This window comes from Accipiter gentilis, chromosome 13 (genome assembly GCF_929443795.1).
Source record: "Accipiter gentilis chromosome 13, bAccGen1.1, whole genome shotgun sequence".
NCBI lineage: Eukaryota > Metazoa > Chordata > Aves > Accipitriformes > Accipitridae > Astur > Astur gentilis.
This window is the reverse complement of record NC_064892.1, coordinates 17,887,819-17,902,835: the sequence shown is the minus strand read 5'-3', so window position 1 is coordinate 17,902,835 and position 15,017 is coordinate 17,887,819. Positions and strand designations below refer to the sequence as shown.

The 15,017-nt window shown below is 39.4% G+C and overlaps 1 protein-coding gene across 2 annotated transcripts in view; it reads left to right on the top strand.

The window, feature by feature from the left end:
* Nucleotides 1-1,683: 1,683 nt before the first annotated feature.
* Nucleotides 1,684-15,017, top strand: part of UCHL3 (ubiquitin C-terminal hydrolase L3) — a 45,277-nt gene continuing 31,943 nt past the window's right edge. Inside the window, exons 1-3 of one of the 2 annotated variants that reach the window (XM_049816112.1) lie at nt 1,684-1,801; nt 2,046-2,077; nt 14,248-14,376. In XM_049816112.1, the coding sequence (XP_049672069.1) occupies nt 14,302-14,376 (75 nt within the window). In that variant the 5' untranslated portion in view covers nt 1,684-1,801; nt 2,046-2,077; nt 14,248-14,301. The remainder of the gene's footprint in view (nt 1,802-2,045; nt 2,078-14,247; nt 14,377-15,017) is intronic. The other variant, XM_049816111.1, reaches the window with a different exon arrangement.

Here is a 15,017-nt window from a genome sequence, read left to right as displayed (position 1 = left end):
ACTAGAAGACAAATCTCATGAGCTATGAGTAGACTGGATTGCTGAAGAGATACGCTACAGTACTGTTGATAAGTCAATACAGAAGCTTCAGGCACAGCCACGTAGCATCACCATAGTCCTGCTAAGTGATTACTGGGGGTAAAATAAAAACATCATTAGGTAATTTACTCCATTTCATAAACTTAACATTTACAGAACGGGGCGTGATTTGCATCAACGCTCTCTAAAAAGCTACACCAAGTTATTCAGCAAAGCTCTTCAGGCAGACATGAGAAAGGGTATCTGCTACCTGGGTTTCTCCAGTGCCTGGGCCCTCAACTGTATGGTGTTCCCAACACCCTGCCTTTCTGGCCGCCTGTCTCTTTGGTACTCCCGTCTCTACAGTACCTAGAAACACTGTTTGCTCGTATTACTCTCCTTCCTTCTCTCATGGGACTCTGATTTCCCTGTTAACTGGCACAGTTTCTATCTTTCCTGTGGCCTTTCTGCACACCCTAGACGTACATGCATGCTCGACCACCTCCTTCCCACTGCCCCAGGTCTTTCTGGACACTTCCAGGGTGGGCCCAGAGGTCCCACTGATGAGCTTCTACAAAAACTTTGTCCAAATGCCCGCTTCCGAAGATGCAGGGCCCGGTGCAAGTGGTGCACGGGGCCGCGTAGGTCAGCTGCAGTCTGTAGAGTGGTGCGCAGCAGCAGTTGGGGAGGCCTGGGGCCGAAAAAGACAGGTTCCTTCATTTTTAGCTTTTCTGAATTAACCTGAAAGAAGGCATAACAGTAAATGTGTAATGTATATGTGTATATATAAAAACATCTTACTACGTTCCATGTGATACGTACGGATTACACTGTGCTTGATCTTAGCCAAAAGGCCACGAACTGGTGTTTGCGCTCCCGAGACGGGAAAGTTATGAGGGGGTTCGCAGCTGTAGAAGAGAAGCGCTGTTTCGGATGGGGTTTAACGCCTCCTACGGTGATTTTCGGCAGATCACGCGGGGACCTCGCCACCTGCGTCCTGGCTGCTGCACGCCCTGAAGCCTTCACCGCCCACCGCTTCCCGGTTCCCTCCGAATCCCCTTATCCCGCCTCGCCGCCTGGCCCGTCCCGTTCCCACGGCTGCGTTTTCGTGGACGCCGCCTGTACCTCACGGCCGGTGAGCGGCTGCGGTTCGGCCTCGCTGCTGGAGGCCGTTCCGGAGGGGCTCGGCTGTCCGCCACCTTCCCGTCAGCCCCCGCTTCCCGCCCGATGGCCAGCAGCGGGCTCTGGCCTGCCCGGCGCCGGGGGGGAGGGGGGGGGCGGGGGGGGAGGGGGGGGCGGGGGGGGAGGGGGGGGCGGGGGGGCGGCGGGGCGCCCCCTGGCGGCTCCCGCGCACCACGCAAGCCCCGCTGGTTGCGAGCAAGCGCGGGGCGGGGCGGCCGAGGCAGCACCCCTTGCCCCGTTGGGAGAGTCCATTGCCGGGGGAAGCCGAAAGGGGGGGGAGGAGGGTTTAGGGGAAATCTTCCGGCCGCCGATGCCCTGGAGCACCTAGGGGGAACGCGTTCATCGCCGCGTCCTCCGGTTCGGCCCGCCGCTCCGGAGCGGGGCAGAAGTGTGGCTGGGGGCGCCGGAGGGTTGGTTTCTTCTCCCGCCCCGCCCCCCCCTTTCCCGCGCGGCTCGGTGGTGCAGTCCCGGGTCAGGTCTGAGGCGAGGCGGCGCGAGGCGCTGTCAGTGCCGCGGTGCGAGGTTCAGCCCAGCGCCGGTACCGGGAGCCGCCCCCGCCATGGAACCCCATCGCTGGCTGCCCCTGGAGGCCAACCCCGACGTGAGTACCCGGCTTCGGAGGGCAGCTGCCGGGTGCGCGGGAGGGCTGCCTGCCTGCCTGCCTGCCTGCCTGCACGGCTGCTGGCGGGAGGGAGGAAGGATGGCGGAGAGGAGAGGGGAGGAGAGGAGAGGGCTCGGGGCCGCTCCGGCCTCAGCGTGGCGGGCTGAGGGATGGCTGGTGGGGGCAGGGAACGGGGGAGGTCTTAGCCCGCGGATCTAACTGGGGTCCTCTGCTTTCTTTTCAGGTCACGAATCAGGTAAGCAGCTTTTGATTGAGGTAAGCTTTAGCCTCTCTGCAGGTTTAGGCCCATCTCTTTTCATTTTCATGTAGTAAAGGCTCCTGCTTCTCTAACGAGAGTAACCCCTTCCTCCCCCACGGGTGTCTGCGCTCAGTCTTCTAATATTGGACCGTACTGGAACCTCCTCTGAAACCTCCGAGTACATAGTGTCTACATGTAAAGATACTATATTAAGGAAAAAACAGTAAAGGAAAAGAGAATAGATGTGGTCTGGCTATTAATGTAATGTAATCTCCGATGTGTTTCAAGGTGAGTTTTAACTCATGAATTAATGATTAAAACATTATTATATATTTATATGTAACCTGTGCCAGTTCTGGACCTGTGCATGATGGCTTTGTGCACTTGTATGGATCTGCTTACATCAGTGTCGCAGTCTCTTTCTTCTTTGGCTCACCATAAGAAATAATGTCATTTTACCGTATTTGCGCTTGGCTGCTTATTCATGACAATATCTGCACGATTTGTTGTTGCTTGTTCTGTTAGTGTAGTAGACACTAGAGGAAGGAAGCTTGTTCTAGTTTACAAAACAATGTCAGCACTAGATAAACTCTAGCTGAAGGGAATACACACATACTCCAACCCTGCATCATCTTCTCGGTGATAATTTTCAGTATCTTTAACAAGCATTAGAGGTCAGATATTGATCCCAGCAGGCCTGTTGATAATGTTAAGGACGGTGCTTAAGCCAAGAGACTCCGAAGCTTCCAGCAGTAAGATGACATTCTTAAAACTATACTGTTGAAACATTTTGGAAATTAGGAATTTCTATGTGTGAAGAATGTATTTTTTTGTTGTTGTTGCTGTAATATACTAACTGTGTCTGCAGGAGGGTGAAGGGTTATTTGATGGTGGATCATTTTGGACTTGGCTTTCTAGTTTCCTAGGACGAATAATTTTACAATTCTAACAGTATTGTGGCTGCAATTTCAGAAGTTTTGAATCCCAGTCCTGAGTTAAAATTAACAACCTTTCTGGGATCTTTTCTTGAATGTGTGCTATAATTTCATCATGGTTTAGATTTTCTTTAAATTTTGAAATTCAGACACTAAATTCCAGTTTGGAAGAAAATAAGTGTGAATAAATTACTAGTAGATTTGCAAATTCTCTAACTTCTTCTCATTTTCCAGATGTTGAGATGAGCTCATCATGCTACAAATAAAGTCCTGTCAGCTGTAAAGTAGAAATTGAGGAGGAAAAACTAGTGGTTTTTTAAATCTGAATTATCTTGTATCACTACATGCTTATATTATATGGAGAAAATCCTAGAAGAACATTAAGTGAACAGTTCTAAGTGTGTTCAGAATCTGTCTCTCTTGCTCATTGGCTTTGCACTGATGATGGATGATATCTATCTATTGTGGATGATCATGGATTATAAGAGTATATTCTGTCAAGGATTTTCTTGTTAATATTTCTGTACAGAAAAGGCCACTTTAGACCAGTTAGACTCCTTCCCTCACTATATTTTGCCAGTCTTAAATGAGCAGTAGTTGTTACTCTCCAGACTGAGAGGTGTATATTTAAATATGAATACACCTTGCATTATTAGTCATTGCTCTTTTAATCTCATCAGTACAGTGGTAAACTATAACAACAGGGCTGTTAGTCACAAGTTACTCATATCCTGCTTATGTTCAAAATAACAATAATAGTAATTTGAGATTCAAATGAAGTTGCAAACGCATTTTTAGAAAATCCTGTTGAGTTAATTGCAAGGACAGACCTTTTTTTGTGGTTCTCTGTGCTGTGCTCTGTAAAATACTCTAGAATTCTTCAGGATTAAAAAAAAAACCAAAACAATGGTGTGCCCCTAATAGCTGTAATATATGTGTCTAGTAATAGTTTAGTACATATATCTTTTTACACAGATACTTAGCCATGTGTTTCTTGGTAGGGTTTTTTTTTTTTTTGCTATTTGTTGTGGTGGTTTTTTTTAATTGTATTTTATTTGTTTTACTTGAGTGTTAAACTATCCTTGGAACATACTACTTCTGTTAATGTTATTGCTAGATGTGGTAGTGAACTCTTAAAACCAAAAAAAATTCCAGTCACCTGTAAGATGCATGTATTCTTAACGATAGATTGTAGTCAGAACTGTCATTATGATTTAACAAATGCTTAGTCTATTTTGGTTATTGTACTGATCATTTTATTCCCTTTTTTAATAGTAACTAGAAAGGAAATATACTGAAGGCAGGTTCATTTGCTTTTAATATGTTCTTACCATAGTGTGTGCTCTCTAGTTTTGAAATGTAAGTTGTAAATTTGATACTCTTTCAATCTTTGTGGTAGAAATTCAGATGATAATGGAGGAGAACTGGTATTTCTCAGTTATAGGGTACGTGAAATCTTTCCAAAGTATCTTGAAAGCTTTTCTCTATCTGAAAGCATTCATTTTATAATACAAGTCTCGGAATTTCTAAGTCATTAGTGTATATAGGACCTCTCTTTGTGCACATGTGTTGGAATTATTTAAAGGTCAGAAACTGGCTGGTGAGGATAACAGGAATATTCTTTCTTAGCTTTAAAGATTTCCAAAGGCAGTGACTCACTTCGAATACCACAGCCATGTATCTGTAGTACTGTTTTTAAGAGAGAAGTCAGCATAGTTAAATGTACCATGCAATGCTAATTTAATTGTTGCAACGCTTTTTTTTTCCCCCTCCACTTCTACAGTCTGACAGAATTAATTGTTAGTCCACCTCTGATACAGAGAGAGTTGATGATTCAGCATTTACAAATCTGCACTTTGTGTACAGTGATGACAGGGAATGGTTTCTTCTCTTTGACCTTCAGCTGGAGGGCCTGATGTGACCAGAGCTACCCTTCTAACTGAATCTCTTATGAGACTCTCCCCACTAATGGGAGAGAGAAAGCAAGAAAATGGGGTTTATCTGCCCACTGTTTACCAGATGGTGTTTGGCTGTGTATCTTGTTCTCAATTTCTTCTACCACCAAAAAAAAAAAAAAAAAGTCAGACTGCATACAGATTTTGGGAGTGAAAAGATCAGACACAGGCTGATTGTTCTCTATCATGATGTCGCTTCAGTCTGGCTTGCAATCCACAATTGATTCTCTAGCAAGCCTAGCTAAACAAAGAAGTAGTATTGGTGGATATCTTTCTTCATCTCCCCACCTTTCTTCATTCTCTCTTACCATTCTTCATCTCACACGTTCTTCCTAGATAAGGTACCATGTCAACTCATGCCTTTGTTATATCCATAAGGATAGAGTAATTGACTGCATCTGATTATGAAGCTCAAGCACTGGCTTCAGGTAGCTCAGTTAAACTACTGAGAGTTGGCTGTGGCTTGGGTTTCTCTTGCCACGTAGGGCTTACTTGCCAGTTCTTAGTTACCTTCCAGCATTATTTTCAGATCTTTGATCCTACCTTTTTTTTTTTTTTTTTTTTTTTTTTTTTAAGCCCTTAAGGTACTGAGAGTCAGCTACATAAAGAAATTCATTTTAGTCCATGGATGCCCTTGACAGCTGTGCCTTTAAAGTCACAGGGGCAATAAAGATCACAAAACATAGAACAAATGGCAGAAACTGGATACAGCCAGCCTTCACCCAGTTATGGAACACATTTCTAAAGGGTGTCAGGCAAATACAGAGATTAATTAAGTATCTCAAGGAAGCAAACGTTACTCTTCCTAAAAGGTCTTTCCATTTTATGAACTCTACAACACTATCACACAGGCTTTCCCAAAAGAAAGCCCTACTGATCAAAGTAATTGAAAAGGCTGTGCCCACAATTCCTGAAGTGTGTTGGGTGGTAGTACTCATAGATGAGTTACTGTGTTGGAGTGAAATGATGTCAGATGTGAAGGAACAGAGATGTCCTTCTGAAAATGCTTAGCTAAGCTGGTTTTTTAGCTGGGGGGTGTGTGTGTGTGGAGTTTAACTTTTCTGTTGTAAGCAGAGTGGAAATAGTGTGTGCATGCTTGGAAGACAGCCTGTTGTTACGAGCGTAGCCTCAGAAGGTGGAAAACCAGGACTTAGTTTGTGTCTTTCTGTAAAGAGAATAGCCCAGAAAGCCTTCCACAGAGCCAACAAAGGGGAAGTGTTGAGGCTGTGGCACAGCATAGCAAAGAATAAACACAAGGACAAATATGAAGGGATTGCATATGTGCACTGTGAGATCACTTGTTGAATTGCTTCCTCTAGTTTAAAATATTTCAAGCTATATAGACCTCTTATTGAGTTTAAATGGGTAGGTATGTTGCAAAGGAAAATTGTAACTTGTTTGGGGGTTTAAAGCATTATTTATATCAACAGTTGAAAGATTGACTTAGATCTGCCTTTGTACATTCCTCAGTAACTGAAAGCTAAGAAAACGATGTGTTTCGTTCCTCTATTTGTACTTGCCACTTCTGGCTTTTTATTATGCTCTTTTTTGGTCAGTTTCTTACTTCTGTTTCAATGACAACTAAAAATTGTAACAAGGAAACCCATACTGTCTCCAACCCTGCTTAAGTGGATGGGGTGCTACAGAGTGGAAAACAAGTGGTAGTGGTTCATGTTATAGGTTATCTTGTTGCACTGAAGATGCTGTTCCCTGCTTCCAGGTTTTCCTTGGTGTAAAGGACCAGTAGAATCCAATTGTTGGTTTAGTACACTGTAAAAATATTATGTATAACAGCTTATTTCCAAGAATGGATTGATCTGGCTCATGCCCGTTATGAATAATTGTTTAGATCCTAGAAACAGGTCTCTAAGTGTTTTTCACAGCATAACGTGGTGTCCTGTTTTGAACCAGTAGCTCAATAGCTGCACCTTGGGACTCTGTTTAGAGCATTCTAAAGTTCTTCCTCACTGGGGCAGTTTCAGAGGAAGCCTGGGTCAGCTGGTTAGTCCAGCTTTCCGTGCGCTTTGCATTGCTGTCTGTGTGATGTCCTGGTTCAATATATATGGCAGTGCCTGGGCATACCGAGTATTAAGTTTCGAAACTGCTTGATGGATATGTTAAAAATACATAACCCTCATTGCGAAGATCAGGAGCACTAACTGTTAAGTAAATGCTGCTCTTTTAGACACCCTGAAGAAACTAACACAATTGGAAGGATAAGAATTTTGTAGGTGTAAGATTTCTCATATTTTTGATGAAGTTGAAAGTGACCTTTTTTTTTCTCCTTCATTGCAAATTTTGAAAAAAAAATAATTGTGATGATAAATGGGCTGTATTCCTTTAACTTTATTATGAGGTCCTGAAATACAGTGCTTGAGGATATTAAAGAATTCATAGTAAATCGTGAATTTCCCCCAGTAAGTTTATTATAATGGAGCATCTCTTGTTTGAGCAAGACCATATTGTGGCCACTCTAAGTGAAGAGTAGTTGGTAAAGAAGAATAATGCACCTCATGTAAGTTATAGCCATATATTTGCTTCTGGTATGCCTTTTGAACTGCTGTCTAGAACTAACGTTTCTCCAGCTGCTGCCATCTTGTCATGTCAGTCATTTTGATTAATGGTCTGAAAGATGCCGTCTCTAAACTGCATTGAAAAATGATCCCTTCATTTTAATTCCATAAATGTCATAATGAAAGAATTAAGAAACATATGATGCCCAAACAATAACATATTGTTTGGGTGGTTCCCTTATTTCCATAAAGGAATTTCACTTCTGAAACAAACAGTTTTTTGTAATATGCCTGTAGAAATTATGTACAAAGAATTGAAAGCAAAATATTGTGCATTTATATTTGTAATATAGATTAGTTTAATAAGAATTGAATACTTAAGGGGCTGAATACAACTACCTATTAGTGGATTTATATATATTGTAATGTAAGTGTTCTTCTGTTGTTTGTTTTTTTTTTCTTGGTGATAATTCCATCAGACATATTTTATGCAGTGTCTTACTACTTTCTAGGGAAAAAGATTAGCTTCAATTTAACTAAGTGCCAAAAATTCTTATGCTTTTAATGAAAAAGTTACAAAATACTGATTGTCCTCATTGGTTTATTTAGATGTAGTCCTTCAAGTTTCCTAAAGCCATAGGCATGTTTTGTTTTTTCAGAAGAAACTCTTAACTGTGGTTTTGTTGTGATACAGCAATGCTTTAATCCACTGGGTAGAAGTACAATAAAATGTAGGCTCTGTTGGTGTCTTGGTTTGCATTTGCAATTTGAAGAGGATTACAACAGTTGGTTCTTCCCACAAAAGCTCTTTGACTTTTGCATCTGAGTGTTTGGAAATGTTTGTGCATTTTGCCAGTTTTATGTTTTCATGGTTCCAAGTTGTATACAAATACCACAGTAAAATGTGGAGAACTCAAAGTCTTGAGTATAATGCCTTAGTATTTAGAATGTGGCGTTCTTGAAATATTTGCCAATGCCATCCAACTTTAATTGCACCTAAATTTCAAAGTCCATTTTATTTCGGTGTTTGTTCTCCCTTCGTTTTTTACATGCAAGTGACAAAGTGGAAAAGAGCACTTGTACTTCAGACAATATTTAAATTGTGCATTAACTGCTTCAGAAATTTTTGTGTTAAAATAAACTCCACCCTTACTTTTTCTTATCCCACTTACCCTTTCCACATTTCCATCAACCCCATAAATCAAATCTTCCTACTGGCTGTGTAACTGTGTTGGCAGAAGTAATATTTTAAACTGCTGAAGTAAATTCGCCTGGGTCAAGATTTTGCTAGGTTGTCTTTGTCCATTGGATTTCCATTCTACTTTTGAGGCTCTTTAACAATAAATAAATAAGCGTGAAGTCTTTTTTTTTTTTTTCCTTTCCTTAATTATGTAAATTTCATGAACCTTAAAGGTAGCCGCTGTGCCTCAGAGTAGACTCATGTATTAAAGATAACTGCTCTGTGCTTCTTTCAATGCCTAACAGCTAGTAGGTTAAAGTAGTGGTATTGACAATGAAAACAGCATAGGTTGTACCACACACCATGTAGGTAAAGTGCCTAAATGTGCTTATTGTAATGTTTTTGCTATTAACTAACATTTAGACATACAGATTTACAGTTTGTGGTGATTTAGAATAGAATCAGGTAGGCTGGAAGGGAACTCTAGAGTTCTGTAATCCAACCATGTTCTGTTCAAAACAGGTTGCTCAGGAACTTGTCAAGTTCTGAATTCCTCAAAGGATAGAGACTCCACAGCCTCCTGGGCAACCTGTGCTAGTTAGTGTTTGACCATGATCATTATTTTTAAAATTTATTTTTAAATGCCTTGCTTATCAAGTTCAAATTTCCTGTGTTCCAACCTATGTCCATTGTTTCTCATTGTTCTACTCTTCACTGCTGAGATGAGTCTGTCTCCATCTTCTCTGCACTCTCCCTTAGCTAGTTGAAAATAGTAATAATCAGGTGAGAAGGAAGGGCCCTCTGGAATACTGGGGAAAAAAGGAGAAATTCATGAGAAGTGCAGGTAGGGTATGTGTGTGCTTTTGAAGTAATTTCAAAAGTGACTTTTTGTCTAATGGTTAGCTGGACCAGTGAAAAACCACAAAGTGTTTTTCAGGAAAGTATTTTAATACAAGAATAGAGACAACTGAAAATATGACAACAATCAGTAAAAATAAAGTTCTGAAAAAGTTAATAAACTAGATACAGACGTGTGGTGGTTTTTGTTTTTGCTGCTGCTGTTGTTCTTTGTGAGCCCCTGTAAGACTTGAGCCCCTGTAAGACTTCTGTAATGTAGCCAAGTATTTTTTTTTCTTTTCTAAGGTAAATGCTTGAAGACATATAAATTAAGAATAGTCAGCAATGTGATAAGCAGTGACTGAAAAAGAGTATCTAATACACTCTTGTGCGGATCTAGAGAAATATAAAGCTGTATTTTATTATGTAGTGTCAATAAGCTAAGAGATACTAAACAGCTGGAAGTGAGTGAGCCCTCAGATATAGTGTAAAGTATCCTAACTGTTCCGTCCAGTAGGTATCTGTAGAATAAAATTGCTTAGGTAATCGCTGAATAATTGGAATGCAAAGCAGTAGAGGTCCCTCGCTATTAATGACACTATCTAAAAAGCATACAGAACTGCCTGCTGTCCTAAAACAGGAATGCTTTTGTCAGTGGTGAAGGGGTTGCTTCATCTCCTGGTGCATAACTCGCTTCTTTTTGTACCAGCATCCTTTGTCTAGGAAAGAGCTAGAAAAAGACTGAGGGAGAAAACAAGGAGGTTTAATTTAGTTATTACTAAGGTATTTGGGTAACTTGCCCTAAAAAATTGAAGCTGTTGCTTGTGACATGTCTTTTCTGACCTTCCTCTGTCACATCTAATATAGATTTTTGTCCCTTTAAAGAACTTTTCCTGGTTCTTAACAAGTTGGTTTTAGTCCTACAAAATTTCTTCTCTTTGACCTTGCTAAATAGTCTTGCCTTGCTTTTAGCCATTCAGAACACAGTTGCAAAATACTACTTAGCTGGCTGTGTTGTTGATTGAATTCCTTTTTCTTTCTTTGCATGTCTCCACGTTAAAAATAAGCTTCATATATTTGTTTTAAGGGTTCTTCCCATCCTGCCATCTATTGTTCATCTGTTACCCATCCGTCAGTCTCTCTTACACAGGGGCTTATGCTGCCAGTTTTTATCATGTACTCTCTAAATTTTCAAAGCGATATTTCTATCACTTTTTTCACAGGCCTGAATGAAACCTTCTTGATACACAGAGATATCTCCTTTGCCTATTTTGGGTTTCTCCTTAGGGTTTTTTTTTTTTTGTTTGGTTTGGGTTTTTTGATGATTCTACAATAAAGTTGTTAGGCTGCTTGTGTGTTAAGATCACTGCCTGTCATACTAAGCCTATGCTCTTGCTGTTCTTTGTAGTGCTGACCATCACTTCTAGTCATCACTCTTGTTGTATACTGAAACTTATGATTTCATAGATTGTAAAGTTTCTAGGCATTATGGTAACGTGAGTAATGAAAGGCACCCTACATCTGTGGAGTTCATTACATTGAATATTTCATTCAGGAGTTTGAGTAGCTATTCTTGGGTTTAGGGAGCATTGGGAGGGCGGGGGAGGGTGTTAGTTGGTTGGGTTTGTGGGTTTTTTCCCAGTGGTATAGAACAGGACAGGAGAACCTAAATCACTTTATTTGTCCAGTAGCTTAATGTGATCCTTCTAGCATTGCCTCTTCTGGTTGTGGTTTGTGGTTTTTTTTTTCTAGGTGAGTATTGGTTTTATTTTGTTGGGGTTTTGTACCCTTATTTCATGTCATCTTGCAAAATAAAAACTTATTTTTTTTTCAATTGCATTAGTTATCCCACGGTTCTGAATAACAGCATTAAAGATGATGGAAAGATTAGTCATTGGCTTGATAAGAAAAGTACTAGAAGTACAAATAATATTTTAATGCACCCATACATGTACTCCTTCCCCTTCAGATTTTTTTGGTTTTGTTGATATTCACAAAGTGGTAATTATCTTCACAACCTACAGGGTTAGAATAGGAGTTCAAAATATACTGTCTTCTGTTTCATCAGCTAGTAAATACTTAACACTTTCCCTTTTCCCTATTTTCATTAAAAAGATAGTAATTTGGCCTTCTTCCCAATCTTGGCAAGACTTAAAGGTGGTACAGAAAGGAAGGAGCTTGGTGTATTACATAAGCAATCTTCTAAGTTAATTTTCTTATTGCACTTCAACACTACCTTGTTTTTCAAACTAGTCAAAAGGATAGGTTCTGCAAAGCCTTAATTATGACTTGTGCCCAGTCCCACAAACCTCTACATAAGGGAACAAAATTTTTGTAAGAGCTTGATGAAGACACTGTATTTTCTCCCTCATCCCCCTTTTTCTCTTTGAATTTACGGTCAATCCATGTTTTTCATTATTAGTAGGCAGTGTAAGAAAAAGAGAGAAATGGGGAAAACTGTTTATATGGCCTTATGAAAAGAAAATCTCCATGTTTTCCAAGACAGCCAGAATCAAATACTGAACTCTGTGAACTGTATAGGTTATTACTGTAAATACACAGAAAGCCATATTATTTTTTTCAATATATGCTTTAAACTTTTTTCAAACTTAAATCACCTTTACTTGCCCTTGGTTTTGATGTCATGTTTTGCAGTGTAAAATGGAAAGAGAATAATGCATTTAAAATGAAGTGTGGGTTGGGTTTTTTTTCACCCCCTTAAAACACTGGCTGCAAACTACAGCTTCATTCTCTTCATAAACTTAAGTGCATGTATATTTTTTATTCTTTTGCCCCGTTGTAGAATATATTCCTAAGTGTTACCAGTAAAAATCTTCCTTACTCTTTATAAATACTTGTTGTCCATACATTCAGACTTTGTAGAAACCGTTTCCTTTGTGTCTAAATACTGAGAGTCATCCCCTTGGGTATGTCTCCTGAAAGACAACCACCTTGCCTCTTGCCCAATAGAAGTTGAAAATGGTATTTGAAGAGGTCTCATGTTAGACGAAGACACTTGTATTTTGTTGTATGTTCTCATGTTCTCTTTTAATAAAATACTCATTTTGGGTTTTCTTACAGTTACATCTATGTAGGTTAGAATCTACTCAAACATGGCATAACTTACTGAATTCATGTGCGGATGTATAAACCTCCTCACTAGGTGGATTATGGAAAGAAGTCATTGTGCCTTTCATTTAGGCTTACCATCTTATGTGATTCTTAAACATCTTTACTGCTAATGTATCGATAAATAGATTTCCTCAAATAGCGTTGGGCAGGAAGTATGATGAAGCTTTTAAAGTAATCTTTCCCCTCTAAAAAAGACAATGGACAAATTAGTCTGGTCTTCTACAGTATCACTTTTGGGAACAGTATTGGGAACCGCAGAGTTGAGTTTTGTTGAGCTGACTAAAGAAACGCCTTAGGAGTTCATTGTTTTTTCCATTAGAGGGGGCAGAGGAATATTACTTGCTGCATTTTTTTCCAGGCATTTAAATTGCAGCTGTTTATCAGCAGACTTTGCTTATTTTAAACTTGAGAGCCCCAGGTGACTGGATAAAATTTTCCTATAGAATATGTTTTTTCCAGCAGAAATATAGTAAGTTGTGAAATGTTAACTTTTTCGAAAATACACAGGGTTCCCACATCTTTCAGTTTTCCTCCAAAATGTATTTCTTTTACCAGTAGAAGTAGTGTTTCAAAATAGGATTTGTGTATGCCACAGTGTACAATCAGCTTTTTCTTATAATTATGAACAGTCAGTGTGTGTACAGTAACAATAGTTTCTGAATTCAGTTAGGTTCTTCTAGACTGTGATAACACAAATATTTCAAATTGGTTTAGATCATATAAAGTTATTAATTCTGCAACTGTTGTTGTGATACATAATTTATCTGAGTAAAAGAAGAATATCTGATTAAAAAGTGAGCACCCGATTGTAGGCTAAGGTTGTCAAAGCTTAGCAAGTGCTACAGTCTCTCTTTCCTTCTTAAGTAGCTCAGTGTTAGGTAAAAGATGCAAAATCACTCTTTCTATTGTGACATATAGCTTTAGTGTAGGAAAGACGATCAGAAAGCCTTTCGCTTAGACACTGTTCAGAAGTCCTAAAGAAGCAACTGAGAATTATTTGAAGATTCATGATTATTGTCTGACACTTAATCTTTGTCTACTTCAAAATGTGTTATTCCCATAGTCTGAAAGGACTTTTCATGTAAAAGAACACCTTAAAAGGTACACCTACTAAAATATGTTATCTTGTGTCTCTTTTCTCAAAAGGCCATCACAGATCACAGGTTTTTTTGAGCTGCTGAAACGCAGCAGCTCCAATATAATCACTGGTGTCAGGTGTTCTGGAGTATTCATGGAATCAAATAATATCATAAGTTTATTCATGCATGCTCTGACCCATGATTTCTAGTTAAAGTGAATATTCGGTACTCCTCTATTTTGTGACAGAACACTTTCAAAATGGCTGAAATGCTTTAATGCTTTAGTAAATAGTGCTGGGAGTGTTTTCACTTCCCTTTCATAAACTTATTTAAATAAATAAAACATGGGGATTTTGTGTGTCTTTGTTAGCACTACGATTTATTTAGCCTTATTTATTAAAACTTGAATCTTGTTTATTGTCCTTTATTCTCCTTAAATTTTGGAAAGTATGAGTTGTTGCAATGTATTTCACATTGTAAATACTCTGTTATGCTTCTAAAAAGATAGGTATACAAGTATACTCATTTAATATTATTCTATTCTTTTCTTTTCCAGTTTCTCAAACAGCTAGGTATACATCCTGACTGGCAATTTGTAGATGTTTATGGTATGGAACCAGAACTGCTTAGCATGGTGCCAAGACCTGTCTGTGCAGTGCTACTTCTCTTTCCAATAACAGAAAAGGTAAGTGTTTATTTTATAATCAGCTAATCACTTTTGCTGTAAATGAAATGGGAATGAACAGTTTAAATCTGCTACTTGATGTCATAATAGAATCAAGATGAGACTCAAACCTTATTCAAGAGACTTCTTAATTAAGAACAACAACAATAAAATGCTTCCTTCAGAACCTTCTTTTCATAACCTTATGTGTATGTTTCCAGTTTCTTTTCAAGTTGGAGTGGGAAAACCTAATGTAGAATCACAGAGAAATACGCCTAACATTTTTCTATTACAGACAATTTAAGGCTTTTTTTTTTTAAAATATGCACTGTGAAATGGCTCAGTTCTGCTACTTTTAGCAGAAAGCTACAATAGCATAAGCAAAATAAGAGGTGGGGTATAGGACTATATCAAATGCAACTATTTTTGGAGTTTTTGTACTATTGCACTGACCAAACTTCAGTCCACTTTCAGTTCAGTCATCAATACCAATATGGCTTTCGCTTTTTGGACAGATGGGGCATATTTCTAAAATGAAAGAGAATTCCCCACACCCCCCTTTTTCCTCTATGTTAGACTTTGAAATACTTGATTTGGTTAAATCTTCGAGTCTACTTGTTTTGTGTCATCACATGCTTCTACATAGAGAAGACATCTATCTT